The sequence below is a fragment of the Tetrao urogallus genome (genome assembly GCF_951394365.1).
Source record: "Tetrao urogallus genome assembly, chromosome: 11".
NCBI classification, from domain to species: domain Eukaryota; kingdom Metazoa; phylum Chordata; class Aves; order Galliformes; family Phasianidae; genus Tetrao; species Tetrao urogallus.
In genome coordinates this window covers 562,869-580,130 of record NC_136824.1, presented here as the reverse complement: position 1 = coordinate 580,130, position 17,262 = coordinate 562,869, and the positions used below count along the sequence as shown (strand labels likewise).

General features: G+C 59.0%; 1 protein-coding gene across 3 annotated transcripts in view; it reads left to right on the top strand.

Annotated features, from left to right (window-relative positions):
- Positions 1–1,074: 1,074 nt before the first annotated feature.
- FRMD5 (FERM domain containing 5) overlaps positions 1,075–17,262 on the top strand; it is a gene marked incomplete at both ends in the record, with an annotated part of 39,827 nt that continues 23,639 nt past the window's right edge. For all 3 annotated transcript variants that reach the window (XM_079540891.1, XM_079540890.1, XM_079540889.1), the window contains one exon: positions 1,075–1,176. In XM_079540891.1, coding sequence (XP_079397017.1) covers positions 1,075–1,176 — 102 coding nt within the window. The remainder of the gene's footprint in view (positions 1,177–17,262) is intronic.

The window sequence follows — 17,262 nt, the reverse complement described above, 5'->3', positions numbered from 1 at the left end:
AACGAATCCCCCCTCCCGAGGCGCTGCCCGTGTCTGGCTGCTGCAGTGCCTCCGCCTCCGACATCTCATTCCCGCTCCGTCATTTGCATTAATTGGACGCTTAGAGTAACTGAGAGCAGAGGCGGGCTCGGGAGGATTTTTCCCTGTCCTGGGGACAGACGCGGAGCCGCATTGCCCTGCAGCGGGGTCCGGTCTGCCCTGCCCCACGCTGCGAGTCTGGAGCTGATGGGGGATCAGCAACAGCTCTGCTGGAGAGGCAAGCACAGGGCTGAGCCAGCGCACAGCCGGGCCAGGGAGCAGCTGAGCACAGGTGCCGTGCATCTCACCTCTTAGAGCAGCACCAGCTGCAGCTCACTGGGCGCTGATCACCTCTAGAGTCCATTTTGCCCAAAACAGGGAGACGTAAAAGTTTCCCTCTGTAGGGAGCGAGCCCTAGGAAAGCAGCCCACGTCCTGGGGGGCTCTTAGCGCCCAGCTCTGCTCACAGGGCCGTGACGGCGGTCCCGCTGTGGAAACACCAACTCGCGGACCCCGTCCGGCAGACAGCGGGGCCACGGGACCGCGATGATCCCTCCGCCGCCCCCGGGCTGCAGCCGTTCTCCCCCGCAGCTCCAACCCTACGCTCGGCAGCCCACGGTGAGCCGCTCCCGCGCCACGCCGGGCTCCCGCACGGCAGCGCATTCTTTAACCCCCCCCGCGCTCCCCGCTGCGCGCCCGCGGAGCCTCCTTCCGCGCGGGGCTGCCCGGCGGGGGCGGTGGATCCGCGCCGCCCATACCGCATTGGTTTGCGGCGAAGCCCGTCACAGGCGCGGCGCCGAGATTGGCCCCGCAGCCCGCGCCCCCCCGGGCCCTCCCCGGCCCTCCCCCACCCCGCCCGCCGTGCGCCGCGGCCCGGCCACGGGCACTGCGCTCCACTCCGCGCTGCTCCGCGCCGCTCGGCCCGCAGCGGGCTCGGTGCGGCGGGGGAGGGCCGGGCGGGGGGCGCGACCGCAACGCCGCACCGTGCGACAGCGGGATGTGAACGGAGGCTCCGCCGGCAGCGCCCGCTCCGCGCCCCGCAGCCCGGCTCGGGAAGATGCTGAGCAGGTGGATGAGTGGCAGCAGCAGGAACCTGGAGCGCGAGTACAACTGCACCGTGCGGCTGCTGGACGATAGCGAGTACACCTGCACCATCCAGGTCGGCAGCCGCGGGCGGGGGGCCGGGACGGCCCGTGAGGGGCGGGCCGGGATCGCGGCGCTTCTTCGCGGCGCGGAACCCGCAGACAAAAGGAACCCGCATCGAACAAAGACGGAGCGGCGGCGGTTACGGAGCCGCGCGACTCCCCGAGCATCCCCGCGGTGCCGGCGGTGCGGGGGAGCCCCGAAAGCCGCCCCCTCCGCGGTGCCGGGCGGGGGCCGGGTGCGCTGCGGGAACCCCGCGCCGAGCCCCGCACCTCCGGCACCGCAGGGAGGACGTGGGTACGGAGTGAGATCCGGGGGTGCCGCCGTTTTGCCTCCCGTTCGGCTCCGGAGCTGCTGGGGAGAGGAGTGCCGGTGCGGGGCGAACCGATCTGCGGCGCCCGCCGCTCTCCCGCAGCCATCGCGGTGACGGCACCGCCGCTCGGCGCAGCCCCGCGGTTCGGTACCGGCTCCGGGGGCCCGAGGCCGTTCGGGTCGAGGTGCCGCCACCGGGGGCCGTCCCACAACTCCGCGAACGGCTCCGCGCTGCCGGCAGCCCCGCGCGGCGAATGACAAAGAGCGGTGGGAGCGGAGCGGAGCGCCGCGGGCGGCACTGCCGGCGTGCTCGGCTCTCCTGAAGCAGCCGAACGCGGGGCTGCGCGCACCCGATGGCGGCACGGAGCTGCGCGGCGCCAGCGCTGCCCGTCGGTCCCTCCGAGGCTGTTCTTAATTCACATGGAGCGCGGCTCGGGAGGGAGAATCCGGCCGATGCAGCATAGAAAAATCTGGATTTTCTGTCCTTATTAGGATCTAACGAGCTGTCTTCATTTAGCGTGCTCTTTTAGTTCTTATTTTTAGTGTATAGCACCGGATCCTGTATTTCGGTGGACATTTAGCATAGCGAACGGTGGATCGCTGTGTTTGGTGTTCAGGACCGGGGATGCCCAGAATCAGCTCTGTTGCCCTCGCCAGCAAGGTTACGCGGAGAGGTGTTTGTTTGCCATTGCCCTCACGCTGCCCGACAGCGAAGTGCTGACAGTCCGTGCAAAATTAAGTGTGTGTGGGAGCGGTAATGTCCTGCAAGTGGGAAAGCCGTCAGCCCGGAGCGAGGAGCGGTGAATGAGTTTTGAAGGTCATTCCCCGTCGGGTGCAGATATTGGGCGTCTCGCTGAGCTCCGTGGTGCTCCTCGCCCGGGCTGTCTGTGCGCCTGTTGGCTCTAATTTAGGATTGCTATTTTTGCTCAGGTGTGGAGAGCTGCATGAAGCAGCGGTGCGGTGCACACCTGGGGCTCTGGGGAAGGTTGGCAGTGCATTCCCCTGGCTGCAGTGGGTCTGTGCTGTGTGACTCTGGGCTCTGCCTTGCATCCCGGGCACCAGCACGGTGCTCCTTAGGGCTGTTGGTGTGATTAACCTCTGGTTGAGCTCAATAAAAGCTGCGTGAGTAGTGCTCGTGTGCTGTGCGATAATGACTTAAATAAAGTTGCTTTTATTTGATTACCACCAGTTTACCTTGGTGATGTTCCTGTGTTGAAGCAGTTCCTTCTCTGTGCTCGGGTGCCTCCTCCACCTCCTCTGCCCCACTGTTCCCCCCAGCACCCAAAGGAGCAGCAGAGGAGCACGGCTCAGGGCCGGCTCCTGCTGGTACCCAGCTGTGAGGGGCAGCTGCTCCATGCCCCGCAAACAGCTTGGGTTTTGTCCGAGGCTTTGTGCAGAGAGCAGGAGGATGATGTGCTGTGCTGCAGCACGGGGATGGAGCTGTGCCTGCGGCTCTTGGGCGCTCGCAGGGCTCCCGCTGTGGGTGAGCACGAAGCGCTGTCCCCTCTGCTCTTGGAGCTTCTCGTGTCTCAGCAGCAGCACAGTGACAGCTGCAGTGGGGCTCTGCAGAGTGCTCTCACTGCTATGGATGCTCTCCAGGCTGTCCCCGTTCCCATCACTGCCCCGATGTGGGTCTGCTCTGCCACGTCCCTGTGCTCACCGCCCCGCATCTCCAGGCACGGGGGAGGCAGTGCCACAACAATTGGAATAAAGCGAGCATTGAGGAAGGCAGAAATGCTCCGGCGCTGCGGTTTCTGTGTGACTGAGCTGCTTGTCCCAGGGAATGTTTGAGATTCTTCGTGGTGCAGTCAGTGGTGGCAAAAAGGGCCTGAAATAATGAACCGTTTGCCATCGTTTGGTGAGTCAAGTATTTGCCTGGGCAGACAGTGCTGCTTTGTTTCTGAACTCACTTGTGCTATGAGAACGTGGAGACGTGAGAGAAAAAATACGAAATGAGGTTTCCTAGGTTCAGAATGTGACAGCTCCCTTACGTAAGGCCTCAAATAAATGGAAAAGAGCACTTGGACTGAGCCCCCGCTTCCCACGTGAAGCACAAAGTTCATTAGAGACTCAACAGGGCCATTAATAACCGTCAGCACAATGGAGAAGCTCGGCTCTTTGCAGCGCAGGCTGTTGTGAAGGTTATTTGCTCGTTATCCTTCGTGCTTCTGATCGTTTCCAACTGCCCGTGCTGGGAAATAGGTTGGCAGAGCGCTGCATGGAGCTGAGGTGAGCTCCATCCTTCTGCTGGGAGCCGTGGGCACCGCGGGGAGGTGAGGGTGGTCGGGGGGTCGGTGTGCTGCAGGGGACGAGGGGCTGCATCCCTCCCAGCCCCTGGGTGCCAGTGGTGGTGGGAGCGATGCTGGCAGGTTGCCTTCCAGTTTGCCATTGATTCCTCTGGAAGTGATGTTTCTCTCTGTAACACCAGTGTGTCTGTAGCAGCAAGCTGCTGCTCTTGCTCGCTGCTGTCCCTGCAGCGTGGCAATGTCTGTGCAGCAGCCTTTGTTCCTTGCCCAAACCACGATGTGTCTACAGCCCCCGGGGCTTAGGAGAAGGATTGCTGCCTGAAATGCACTGAAAGTTTGAAGGCAAGGCACAGCCAGAGCTGAGCTTCTCGGGCTGCATCTCCTCTTTCCTCTAAAATCAATTTCCAAGTGTATAATTTGAAACACAAAGGATACAAAAGGCAACTGATGAAAACATCCACTCTGTGTCCACCGCAGGCCAGTTACACGTTTGCTCTCATACTAATGCGAGGCAGAGAGGTGAGTTGTTATGGAGACCTATGGAAAATATTTCCAGCTTCTCCTCCTTCCCCAGCAGCAGTGCCTGCATGCTGTGAGCTGCTCGCAGCAGAGCTGTGCTGGGACCGCCTGCCATCCCCACCAGGAGCGGCTTCCCAACAGAGCGCCTTCAGTTGTCGCTTTTCCACTGTAAGATCCCAAAGACAAACAGGTGAATGTACACAGGGTAATGCTGCCGTAGAAAAATACAAATGTGGAGTACTGAGAAGAAATTTCTGCTTCTGCTGTGTAGAAATGAGGTAATGCACAGCAGGAATTGCTTTTGGGTTGGCTGGGGAATAGGGAAGGGGCCACGCACAGCCCACGTGTGTGATTTCTGGCTTGCTCCCAGAGATGGCATGGTTGGGGTGGGGGCATGGGGGGCTGCGGCCCCATTGCTGGGCACCTGCATGTGGCATTGGGAGCGGGGCTGCACGCTGGCTTTGTGCCGCGAGAGGAGGGAGTTTGCCGGGGTGGGGGGTATCAGAGGGCTTCTCCAGCCTTTCTGGTTCCTTGATTGTAGATGACAGCAGGTTGCTGGGGGGGTTGGACAGCAGGCAGGGCTTTAGCCATCAAGAAGTGCAGCTTTGTTTGCTCTCAGCTCTGCTGGGAACGGACGATGCCCCATTAATGCTGGGGTCAGGAGCTGGTGCTGTTCCAGAGGTAACTGGGCTGCTCCTCTGCCATCAGCTGCTTGGCTGTAGCCAGAAAAGCATCATTGCTGAGCTACAAAAAGCTTTGGAGTTGGTTCTGCAAATAAGAAGGTTTTAGGTCAAATTCTTTCCTTTGAAAAGTTTCCAGAGCAAATTATCACAGCGTTGTGATGGTGAGCTCACACTGACAGCATGCGTGTGGCCGCCGGGCCGATGGGCGCACAGTGAGTCCGGCTGTGGGACCACAGCTGTGGGGCTGAGCCCACAGGGCCAGCTGCAGTCCCCAGCCATGCACCCCCCCAGCCCCCTGCCTTCCCCCTGGTGCTGCCTTACAGCTTGTGTGGCTCTCAGTGGCTTTTTTTTGTGGCACCTCCGAGATGTTTTTGTTCGTGATCCCCTCTGGGTGCACAGCTCTGGGAGAAGAGGGAGGGATGGAATTGGAAGTAGGATGGAATTAGCGCCTGTCTGCCCCTGGAGCTTCCCCCAGATGTGCCAGTGCCAGTCTGTGCACAGCGCTGCTGCCTGGTGCAGCCTGGGCTGCAGCCTGCTCCTACAGCCACGGTAGATGGGGAGCGAGCTGGGCACGGTGGAGATGGCGTTGAGGGGAATGTGTCTTTGCTCAGAGTGCTGGGATGAAGGAAGGGAGAGAGCTGGTGCTCGATATGGCGTCCCATGCTGGGTGTGTGCACTCATCTGCATTTACATCAAACTGTACCTCCTTGGAGCTCTTTGAAAGAGGATGTGTTTTCAAAGCCCGTGCCCGATCTCTGTGCATCCCCACCTGCTGCCATCGGGAGCATTCCCTGCTCACCCAGGCCTGTGTCCTGCCTGCTTCTGGGGACGCGTCTGATCTCATGGAGCTCTGCTGGGTGAGTTGGGGTTGTCTCCAAAGTGGGGCTCCCAGAGCTGGGTGTATAAGGAGGGCAGAGCCGGCCAGCTGCCTGCAAAGCACGCCTGGTCCTCAGCACCTGGCCCTCTACAGAGGGAGCACAAAGTCCCATGGGCCGGTGCAGAATTGCTCCTTTCTCCCAGCAGAGCCAGGGTTTGTGTGGTGCCAGTGGGACGGACCCACAGGGCTGGGAACAGCGAGCCTTTGTTAGTCTGCATCGTCGCCTTTAAAGACGCAGGCCGTGCTTTGCCCTTAATTACACTTTGGCAATTACAGTCCGTGTGAATTACCTTCACTGGCAGCGGTGCCTTCTTTGGCAGCAGCGCATCGGGCGCCGTGCGGAGTGGAGCTGCTCCGTGCCGCCGTGTGTGACTCCTGCAGAGGGGCAGCGGGGGGATCTGGGCAGGATCAGCCTTTGCTCTAGGGCAGCAGCTGTGCAGGCTGACAGCAGGATCTGTGCTGCGGGGCCGAAGGGGCGCTTCTACATGCGGAGGCCCCGGGGTTGCTGCGCTGCTCTGCGACGGAGCGCTCCCTGCAGCGGGAGTGGGGCTGGGCACCCGGCTGTGGCATCGCAGGTGGGAATGGCTCGCTCGCCATCCGGTGCGTTTCCTTCTGATGGAGGAGCGCTCTGCACTGCGCCCATCACCTCCCATCACCTCCCGGGAGCGCAGTGCTGATGGAGCTCCTCATCGGAAATGCAGCGCTGCCTGAATCTTTCATAGCTGCCGGTAATGGATATCATCAGTGAGCTCCTGGGAGCGGGGCGGAGCGGCGGGCGGCCCTGGGTGACCGTGGGGTGCGGGCGCACAGCGTGCAGCGGGGGGTCGGTGCCCAGAGGGTGCTTCCCAAACTGGCAGTGAGCGAGGCTTCGCGGCGCGGTGCTCTTTGGAGGCCGGAGAGCTGCGGCTGCTTTGTAGTGGGTGATGGGATGTGGTCGGTGCTGCAGCTGGAAATAGAAAGTTTTGGCTGCGGAATGTCTGTTACCGAAGATGTTAATTATAGTGGCATATCTGTCATAGTGATGGAGGTATTCTATTTTTCAGAGAGTTTGTAATGGGGCTGTTTCAGATCAGATTGGCTCTCGGCTCGGCACATAAGCTGTGATCCCAGAGGAAATATCCATCTCGCTGCCCGGATGAAATCTTTCTTTAATAAAAAATTACAGAAATCGATTAAGCCATTCTGTAGCTAGAGAGAGACTTCAGGAATGTATGGATCTGTGGTTCAGAGGGGCTCTAACAATATATTATCTATCTGCTTAACCTGTGCAGTGGGCAGCGCGTTGGGCTGGGGGCAAAAAAAGCCAGAATCCAATATAGTTATGTTTGAAAAATAGACAATAAGCATGCTGAGCAGGTACTTCTCCCGCATCGATTTAATTCTCATTAACGTTGCACTGTACAGCATGCTGAGTAATATTTCTGGCTTGCAAACTGCAATGGATTTCCTTTGGAAATGTGTAATGAGAACAGAGTGTCTCTGGGACCTGGCAGTGGGGCGGTGCTGGGGAGGGCTGGCAGCCCACAGAGCCCCCATGGAGGCCCTTCCCTTCCAAAGCCGTTGTGCTCCTGGCCGTCCCTCAGCATCAAGGCTCTGCTCCTCACCCAGAAGAGATTTTCCTTCTTCCTTTTTTTCTCTTTCCTTTCCCGCTGCTGGGGCTGCAGCCGGCCATGACTTCTGCTTACAGATGACAGATTTCTTCTCCGGGGTTTCAGGATAACACTGAGGGTCCCCGGGGCAGCTGCTGCTTTGAGCGGATTAGCGGTGACTGACAGCCTTCTCCTGGCTCTGCTCTCTTCCCCGGGCTGGAGTCAGAGCTCTCGTGTCGCCTTAGCACTGCCTTGATGTTGGCTGTGTGCTGCATCCCTCGGTCTGGCAGCTGGTTTTGCTACGGGCGTAAATAAGGAGCTGATACGACATGAATCCTGGCACAGCACACCTCACGTGGCAGTGCTGGAGGTGGGGGGGTCCAGGCGGGGTCTGCATTGATCTGCCATGGGGGGTTCTAATCGAGAGCCTCTGTGGCTCTGGCTGAGGTTGGGGCGGTGTGGCTGCACAGCTGCCCTGTCCCTTTCCTGCAGTGGGGGGGCTCAGCAGGTTTTGGGAGGGCTCCATCCTCTCGTTTTCAAAGTGGTGGTGGGCGACCACCCGGTGCTCACTGGAGGAGCAGTGGGGTTTGGGCTGCAGCCGTGCTGCTGTCCTGCTGTTTGTGTGGAATGGAGGAAGGACGCGGAGCAGCCCATGTGGCTTTGTGGTGGCATCTGCACGGAGCTGGCAGGCCATAAATCAGCCTGAAGGCAGTGGCTGCACGCTGACCCCCATATATTGCCTCCGTTGTGCAGTTTGTTTTGTTCCGTGGGCCTCTAAAGAGAGGGAGAAAAAGTCAGCACTGGGGTATGGTGTCACCATGGGAACGGAGGATGCGGCGGTGATGCGCAGGGGGGGCATTGCTGGGGAGAGGCCCTCGTCCCACTCTGCTGCTGGGAGGTTCTGCCGTGGGTGGGAGGGAGGGGGTTCCTGTGTTTACAGCATCGTTAAGGAGAGCAAGTTGCACTGCCGTGGCTGTCCTCTAATTAATGCAGTCAGATTAAACCGCAAGGCAGATAATCCTCAGATCAGCCGCTATTGGGAACTTTCCCATCCTGGTGTGTCGTTGGGTTTTTAAAGCACTGTCAGTGCACAGCAGCAGTTGTTTGTGTTGTAACAGAGGCAGTACGAACAGCTGTGCAAATAAGTGAATGGATGAGCCCACTGGCGCTGAGGTTTGGGAGCAGGGCTGGGTGCTGCTGTGCTCTCTGCCAGCAGGGCTGTGCAGCTCAGTGCTGCGCTCCTTCGCCCCAGGTGTAGCAGGGCTGTGTGGGAAGGGGGCTGCATCATGTGGGTCCCCGTGATTTCAGGGGCTGTCTTGCTTCTATCTGTGAGTTTCCAAATGCTGGTGATGCTCTGGGTGTGGCTGGTATCCCACCACGTGCAGAGAGGACCACTTCTCTCTGGCCAGCCTCCCGTGCATCGCTCCTTGGCGCTGGCTGGAGCTGACCCAACCTGCGCTCGGTGGTGCTAATGGCTTGTCTGCAAATAGCGGCATTACTTCAGGTCTGTGACAGCCTCCTGGGTGACCTCGTGCTGGAGCTGGCATCAAACCTGTGGGAGCTGTGTGGTTTCCTTTCCTGGCGTTGCTCTGAGGCTGGGCACAGGGAAGGTGGCGCCGTTCCGCTGCTGCGTTCTTCCAAGTGAGCAAGCTGGGCGCACCGGCACAGAGCAGCGCGAGGGGGAGGAGCACTCATGGCACAGAGTCTGCAAGGTGTGCCCAGGAAAATGAAACCTCCTGACAAAGCACAGCCGCCAAATGAGGCTGTTGTGAATGCCCTCGGCTCTCTGCCACTGTGTCACCATGGCTGCTGTCATCGTGCCCACCTGGCACCAAGCAGCACCGGGGCAGCGGTGTGGTGCCTTTGCCTGATGGGATCCGCAGCAGAGCGCAGGGCACTGTGTGGAGCTGGGGGCGGGTTGGCCCCAAAGCTGCCCCAAGCCCTAAAATATGCATAGATTGTCATTCATGTGCATTTAAATCACACTGGGCATCATCCTGCACTGCTTTCGTATCGGTCACCGCTTGCGGAGGGACTCCAAACAGCATCACTGCATGGAGGGAGGGATGCAGCACCTGGTCCAGGTGGGCGCCTTTGTGGTGAAGCTCTGGGAAGGACTTGGAGCCCACCAGAGTGCCTTGGGGGCAGCTCCCACCCAGCTGTGACAAAGCACTGCTGTGCTGTGGGATCGTTCCATCAATCCACAGCTTCTCACTCCAATGTGCTAAAAATAGAGCATTATTTCCAGGCAGTAATTGCACATCCTGTAGTCGTAATGAGCTCTTAAGGTAATTACCTTTTGGTGGGGAAGAGCTGAAGATAAGGCGTGTGTGGCTGGGAAATGGAGGGTTTCAAGAAGCGTGCCCAGGAGTGCGCGTGTGATGGTGTCCCACGGCGGGCAGGCTGTGTGCTGCATCGGGTGCTGCTCAGCTGCTCTGTGAGCACTGGAGGAGAGCCACCCCATCGCGTGTCCCCGTGTGCCACTGCTCAGGGAAACCCCTAAACGCACCGTGCTGAGGCTGCCGGGCTGGGTGAGGGTTGGGGTCACTGGCAGAGGGCTGCAGGGAGGTGATGGCACCCACTGCCCACGGGGACCCTGCAGCTTCACAATTTCGACAGGACCTGAATGTGGATGATGTCTTCCAAATGATGTTTAGAAGTGCATTTCTGCTGCTAGGGCTGATCCCAATGGCGTTCACGATGCAGATTAAGACAAGACGTGCCACCTGCATACCAGAGGTACCCCAGAGCTTCTGCTTTGTGCATCCTTCAAAGCCCACTGTGCCACTGGGACCTGCAGTGGGGATGGAGGTGATGGAGACCCTGGGGCTCCCTTGTCCCCATCTCCTGGAACAGAGGCAGGCACTCTCTCCCAGCACTCTTTGCCTCCCAGCACCACGAATCAATGTGCAGTGCTGCAAGTGCCCGGCTCTCACACAGAGGAGGTAAATTACATCTACTGCTGTTACATCTTTGTCGCTAATTTGATCACATATTAAGAACGTAAACCACTTAGAACGTTTTTGTCTGAGTCAATTTCCCTTTGTAAGCCAGAGGTGCTGATCTTACAGCGCAGCACTTTTCCAATCCTTTCTAATCCCATGGCTGCTCTGTATCTCAGGTGCCTTTCCCAATTACAGCCAGATTGTTCTGCCCCAGCTCCTCCTAGGGGCCGGCTGAGACCCCCCAGCTGCGGTTCCTGGGGCCATTGCAATACCTGAGCACCTCAGTGCAGGGGGGAAGAGGTCATGGAGACTGCATCTCTGTGCAGCTCTGCTTCCTCCCACTGTGGCTGCAAACAGCAAAAGCTGGGACTGGGGTGAGGGGAACAGAGTGCTCCTGTGGGGCAGCGGTGGTTGCAGTGTGGGTGTCAGAGGTGTGCCTATGCCAGGGCATGAACCCCTCCTTTGCAGGTGGTAAGAGCAGGCTTTCCACACCTGGGCTGATGGAGGACGTTCACAGTAATTAATGCTAATGAGCACATCTGTTGGAGCACATGCTGGAAAGCTCCTCATCCTGTGCACTGTTCGCTGATTGCTGCTTTCTTTCTGACCCGACACTGAAAAAGTGCCACCTGCCCCTTCCCCTGCTTTGGGAAAGGTATTTTGCAAGTGCGTGGCAGCACACTTCTGGGAGCAGTGTTCTGTAGGATGGGTGACAGTCAGTGTGGTGCTGGCATGCCCAGGAGGTGTGTGTCTGCATCCAGGCTTTGAGGAGAGGGCCGATGTGAGCCTTCCTGTGTTGCTGGCTGAGCAGCACGCTGCCCGAGTGACAGCCTTGGTGGCCACTAGCACCGGGCTTGGTGTGGGGTGCCTGGAGATGTGGCCCAGAAGTCTGAGCGTGCTCATTGCAAAGCAGTGTCCCAGGATCAGCCCCTCTTTGAAGGCTGTTTCCACGCTGCTCCTTGGCTTGCTGCTGCCTGTCCCCAAATATCCCAGTGCTGCACATGTAGTGCCGGCCGCCTGCCAGCCCCGCTCTGCCCAGAGCTGTGCTGGGAGCTCTGGGAGGGGCGGGCGGCTGCTCCCATGTCCTCAGTGGGTTCTCCTGGTCCCCTTCTGCCTGCTGTTTGCATTCACAAGCTCTGCCAGGCTGTGTTTTTGCCAGCGACTGATTGAGCAAACGTGCCTCCGGGCACGCTGAAATATTCCCGCTCTGCACTCTGGTGAAGTCTGCGTGCTTCTGAAGACAGTTTAGATGTGAGCATCTTCACAGAGGCTTTAAATTAAATCTCAGACAGCCCAGAGCCTCTATTTCCTTTCCTAAACTCCAGGAAGTTTGTCTGAGCAGTAGATCTGAGAGACAGCGAGGGCTGGGCAGTGTGCTGCGATACGGGCCTGCTTGGAGGGTGTGCAGCAGGGAAGGCTCCAGGGGACCTGGTGGGCTCAGAGCTGCCAGCAGTGTGTGCCCCCATCTTAACCCCCCTCTGCACGCCCCTGGTGTGCCATCAGCACTGACCATGCAGCCTCCTTAATGTCCCGGCAGCTCTGAATGACAGGGTTGCGCTCCTCTATCTATTTACCCATCTATTTCTGCAGAGCAAGGACCTAATTGAGTGGATAATGCGCGAGCCGGCAGCGCTGAGATGCCGCAGCACTTTGTGTTTTGGGGAAAGCTTTTGCTGTGGAGCCATTTGCAGGCACTGCCTGGGGCACTGGGCGACCCACTGCTCTGTGGAAGGAGTGTGTGGAGGTGGTGGGTTCCTGTGTCGCTGGGCCTGGGGGTGCTCAGTGGCCACACCATGGGACATGGACCTGCAGAGAGACTTCCCCAGGACCCCTGAGGTGCCCCATAGGTGTCCCCCAGGCTGCGGGAGGGGTCGGTACCGTGGGTCCCACACCCCAAGGGCAGCACCGGTGCTGGGCAGGTGCTGGATCCCATTCTGAGCACTGAGCCCGGAGCAGAGGCTGCTCATGCACCCCAGGTCGGTCTGTACTCTGCAGATATCAGCTCCCGCAGTTGGAAAAATGAAATCTCAGAGCAGAACAGGCCCTGGTGTAGCTAAGTGAAATAGGATTGCTTTGTCTAATCAGGCAAGTGAGTGACACAATTTGGGAAGTCCTTGAGGGTTTTATAAAGGTTGGTGATGTGAGAGACGTAACCGGCACAGCGCGAGTCACGCACACCGGGCTGCCCTTTGCTGGAGGCGTGCAGCGCAGTGCCGGCCTTCGCTTCGCTTCTGCTGCCTCTGCATGGCCAGCAGCAGCTGGGAGCACGGCTGGGTCTTCGGGGTGTGGACCAAAGTGGTCTCTCTTGCAGTGAGAGCTCGGGGAAACTCTGTGTAGGAGGGCTTGCTGTCCCTCTGACCCCCCCCCTCTCGATCTGTTTAAGCCCAAATTCCTCCCTAGGGTTTCGGGAGGTGGGGAGCGTGTCCGTGCCGCAGCGCCGATCATTCATCACCGGACCGGACAGAACAGCACTTGGTTGCACTTTTCCTTCTGCTGTCAGCAGGAACGGCTCCTTCTGAAGAACTGCACCTCCCAGGAATGTTCTAATTTTGGACTTTCTGCAAAACTGAAGCCATTCTGCAAGCTGTGCACCTCGGCTGTGCGCTGGCGCCAGGCTGACGCTGTGGTGGCAGCTCCGGGCACAGCCCATGCAGGACAGGGGGCTTCCTGGGACCCAGCCCCTCCTCGTCCCCCGGTGCCACCCACACGCACATGAGCCCTGTGCCGCTCTAAGCCCCGTGCTTCTGGCAGCGCACAGAGCAGCAGGCATGGCGAATGCGATTAGATGTTTTACTCCTGATCAGATCAGTGCGGCTCGCGTTGATTCCTGCCGCTCCGAGGTGTGCGCTCACTTCTCCCGCAGGTTTCACGAACCGCCGCCCGCCCTCAGCAGAGACGCTCTCTAACCGCATGTGAAACGTGCTCTGACGTGTGAGGAAGTGGAACGGACAGGCAGAACCTTTTCCACATTAAACCTGAGCAGCAGAGCCTCGTGCACGTGCTGCAGGCACCGCACCTCGGGCTCCGCGCGCTCCGGATGCACAGACGTTTTCCTTACACTTGAACGAGGAAAGCGTCACAGTTCCTCACCTCAGCGATCTGTGCTGTGGATGCCGAGCCAGCAGCCCCTCTGCGACCCAGAAGCCCCCAGACCCAGCTCCTGGCACTGGCTGCCCCATTCCTGCAGCCGCCTCTGCAGGCTTCGCCCTGCTCCGTCAGCCTCACAGCTGCAGCGGCGCTTCTGAGGGACAGCGCGAAAATAGTTGCGCTGCAATAGGTTTTGCCGTTCTCCAGCACCGGCAGCACCTCTAATCATTAAACCTGAAATAATTTTAATTGGATCCGGAATTCACGAGGGATGTTTTTCTGTGTCTCCCTCCCAAGGCTTCAGGGCTGCCCCAGTTTCTGAGGTGCCGGGAGCGCCTTCGGGTCGCGTGCCGCGGGGTGCACGGCTCAGCTTAAAGGCTGTGGGAGAGTTGCGTCGGCTCCTGGGGAATGGAGGAGCGCCGCTTGAGCAGCTCTGAATTGTAAATTGGAGCTCTTGACCGCGGGCTGGGTGCTGCGGGCAGCGCCGTGGCGGCCGCCGGCAGACGAGCGACTTGGTTTCCTGAAGTGCCTGAAACAAGCAGGGCAGCCGGAGCGGGAGCGGGCTGATGTTCGGGTGTCTGCATCCTGCTGATAAGCGGCAAGAGGAATGAAAGGGTGCACTCACGTGGAGAGCCCCGATCTCCTTTCCCGGGACCCAGAGAAGCGCAGCGCTCAGCAGCGGGGCGGGGCGGCTGGGATGGTGCTCGCAGGCATTCGCTGAAGCGCAATGGAGCCTGGGGGTGAGAATCCCACCGATAATGGGGCTGCCATGGCCAGGGGGTTCTGCTGAGTGGTGATGGGGGTAAATGGCCTTCGCTTTCTGGCACGGGGGCGGCTGGGGGTGTGTTCAGTATATTTACATGGGAGCATCCCAGGAGCATCAGATGAAGGTGTTGGAGGAGAACAAATACTGATGCCCAAACACTGCGTTGTTTGCAGTGTGCTCCTCTGCTGCTGCTGCAGCCGGCTGGTAACCTGCAGCAAAGTGCCTGCGGTGCTTGAGCCTCTGTGCAGAGCAGCTCCAGACCTGCCCCAGGCCATGGCACAGTGCTGCTCCTCGGTGTCCATCTGTCCCACAGACCATCTGTCCATCCCTCTGCCTGGGAGCCGACTCAGCACCCGAGAGGGGCAGAGCCTGTGCATTCAGGGGACACAGGACAATTCCTCACGCAGGTTTTGCAGCTGACATAAGTTGTTTTCCTGCCCTGGCGTACACCAGCAGTGCCACTGGGTCACCCTCAGTTTAAATGTTTCATGGGATGCTTCAATATTTCATTGCACGTTGCATGCGGTGGCACCGCGGAGCAGCACTGCCTCCAGGCTGTCCCCGGGGTGCACGGGGCTGCCCCGGCCGTGGGGCTGCGGTGAGCTGCTCTGCAGCCTCAGCCACTCACTCAGCACAGAGCCTGCGACTTCTCTTGGTAACCTTGTCATTTCCTGAGATTCACAGCCTGTGGCTTTTCCTCCTGCACCGATTGCAGCATGCTGTGCACCAAACCCTTCCTCATACGCATTTTGCATTTTGGGAGCAAACCTGGACCCCATTTCTGTTCCTTGTGTCATTTCAGTGTGCTGCTGCTGTTTGCACAGCCCCTTTTAATTCTTTCCCTGCCTTTCTCAGGCTGCTGCTACATGTTGAGGCACAGCTGGGCTGCGCGGGGCCACGCTCAGCATCGCTCCAGCACGTCACTCCTCGAGGCCATCTGCATCTTCCAGTACTGTGGTCGCTTTTCTGTCCTCTTTTTGGGATCAGGTGGCAGCACAGCTGAGGTCACATCTCCGGCACCAAAACAAAGCTGCACAGAGCAGCGTGAGCGCACCCGCATCTCCCCAGGCTCCTCCTGCCAGCTCACAGCTCCCTGTTGTGCACCCCAGCACCCCAGTCCTGTTGGCAGTCCCTGCTCTGGGCTGTGGGCAGCTCTGATGGAGTGCCAGGTGCGTGCCTTCATAGCTTCCAGTCCCATGCCATGCTGGGGCTGTTCTTATCACTGTTTGTTAAAGCAAAATGCACACGGCTGTGCCAGCAGTGCGGGGGTGTGCTGGGGACCCTTGTCCCCTCCTTGCACCTTGCCTGCTGTGTGGCACTGCGCTGGGTGCTGCTGCAACACAGTGCAACAGCGCTGGAGGTGACAGTGCCTGCCCACTGCTGGGACCTTCCCTTCTGCAGGGATTGCTGCCCCGTGTCCCGTTACTGCAGGTGTGGGCAGCAGGATTATGGAGAGAAGAAATTGCACAGTCCTTGGGTCGGTTCTGGATCACTCCCAGGTGCCTGCAGGACGTTAATGTGAGCACACTGTGGGTCCCCTGCCCCACACCCCGCAGAGGTGTGGTGCTGCTCTGAGCCCCGATCACACCGGCACATCTCCTTTGTTGTATTGGGATTGGAAATCCAAACCTCCTTCAGTAAATGCTTACACTTAGAAAAACTCCCGGGGCAGAGCTGCTCCCGTGAGCTGCGCTCGGTGCTCTCAGCCAGCGCTCTGCAGGGCCGCCAGCTCCGTACACATCGTTACACAATCCTCATTCTTATGCTGCCAACGGCTTCGTTATGAAAACATACCATCAAAGTCGCCCCGAAACGACCGCGGTTCTGCATGGGATCCGGGTCTGGGGAGGATCAGAGCTCAGCCCTGTGCTGGAGCATCTCAGGCTCTGATGGAGAGCAATTCCCCAGCCCTCACCCATCCCTGCGTCCCAATGCAAAGATGTCATTTACCAGAATCTGTGAGCGTGAGCCCAACGGGTGCTGAGTTAACGGGGGGTGAATGTGTGCTACGTGCGGAGGCAGCGGCGGGCAGTGTGCGCTGCTGTGCTGCGGGGTGGGGGCAGCTGGGCAGCCCCGTGTCCCAGTGTCACAGCAGTGCTGGGCTGGGCTCTGCTCAGTGTTGTGCTGCAGGTGATGCTGGGCACTGAGCGGCTTTCGGCCGGCTCTAATGAGCTGCTCACTGCTCCGGGGATCGATGCGGCTCTGTGTCAGAGGGAATTACGCAGTGTCTCCTGTCCCCACAGGTCTGTGTGGCCAGAGGAGAGGCTGCTGCAGTGACCGTGGTGCCCGTGCTGTGTGTGCTGTGCCCCTTTTGTCCTAGTGGGAAGCAATGGCAGTGGAGCTCCCTATCAGAACTATTGAGCATCACATTTACTTGCACAGGCAGCAAAACCGCGCCGTGCCGCACTGTGCCACACTGTGCCTTTCTGCACTGTTTTTCACCATCCCAGTTTTCCTCGTATTTCAGGATTTCCATGAAGCAAGAGCCCAATGCAGGGCTGGTTTTATCAGACCTGCTTCTGTCTGCCAAGTTTGGAGCAGGCTGAGATTTATGGAGTGACAGAGGACAGAGCGTGAGCGCTCAGGGCTCAGTGTGCGCAATGGGTGTATCTGCCATTTCCTCCTCACCATAATATAGAGGAGAGGGAAGACAAATCGGGGAGCAGAGCAGAGCTGCAAGATGCCAGAGAGCTCCAATCATGGTTTTTGGTTACAATTGCAGGTGTAACATCTGAACTGTGATGGTGGCAATGCTGATAACGAACGGAAGGAGACACCTGCAGGAGATCCTTCTGCCCTGCTTTGCCTTTGACCTCTGCTCTCAGCCGGTTGTCCTGCACGCCCAGGGCACGTGCCTGGTGTGAATGAGCTGCTCCGAGGCTCTGCTGTATCAGAACTGCGTTGGCCAGGCAGGGGCTTTAAGGCTGTGCCTGCTGAGTGAAGGGAAAATAGAGCTGCTCTGTGTGTTGGGGTTGTTGGGGTGGGTACCTGCGTTGCGGTGCTACTGTGTTTGCTTGCAAACAATCGCTGTGCTACTGAATGTTTGCAAACAACCACAAGACACTTTTCACTGGCCAA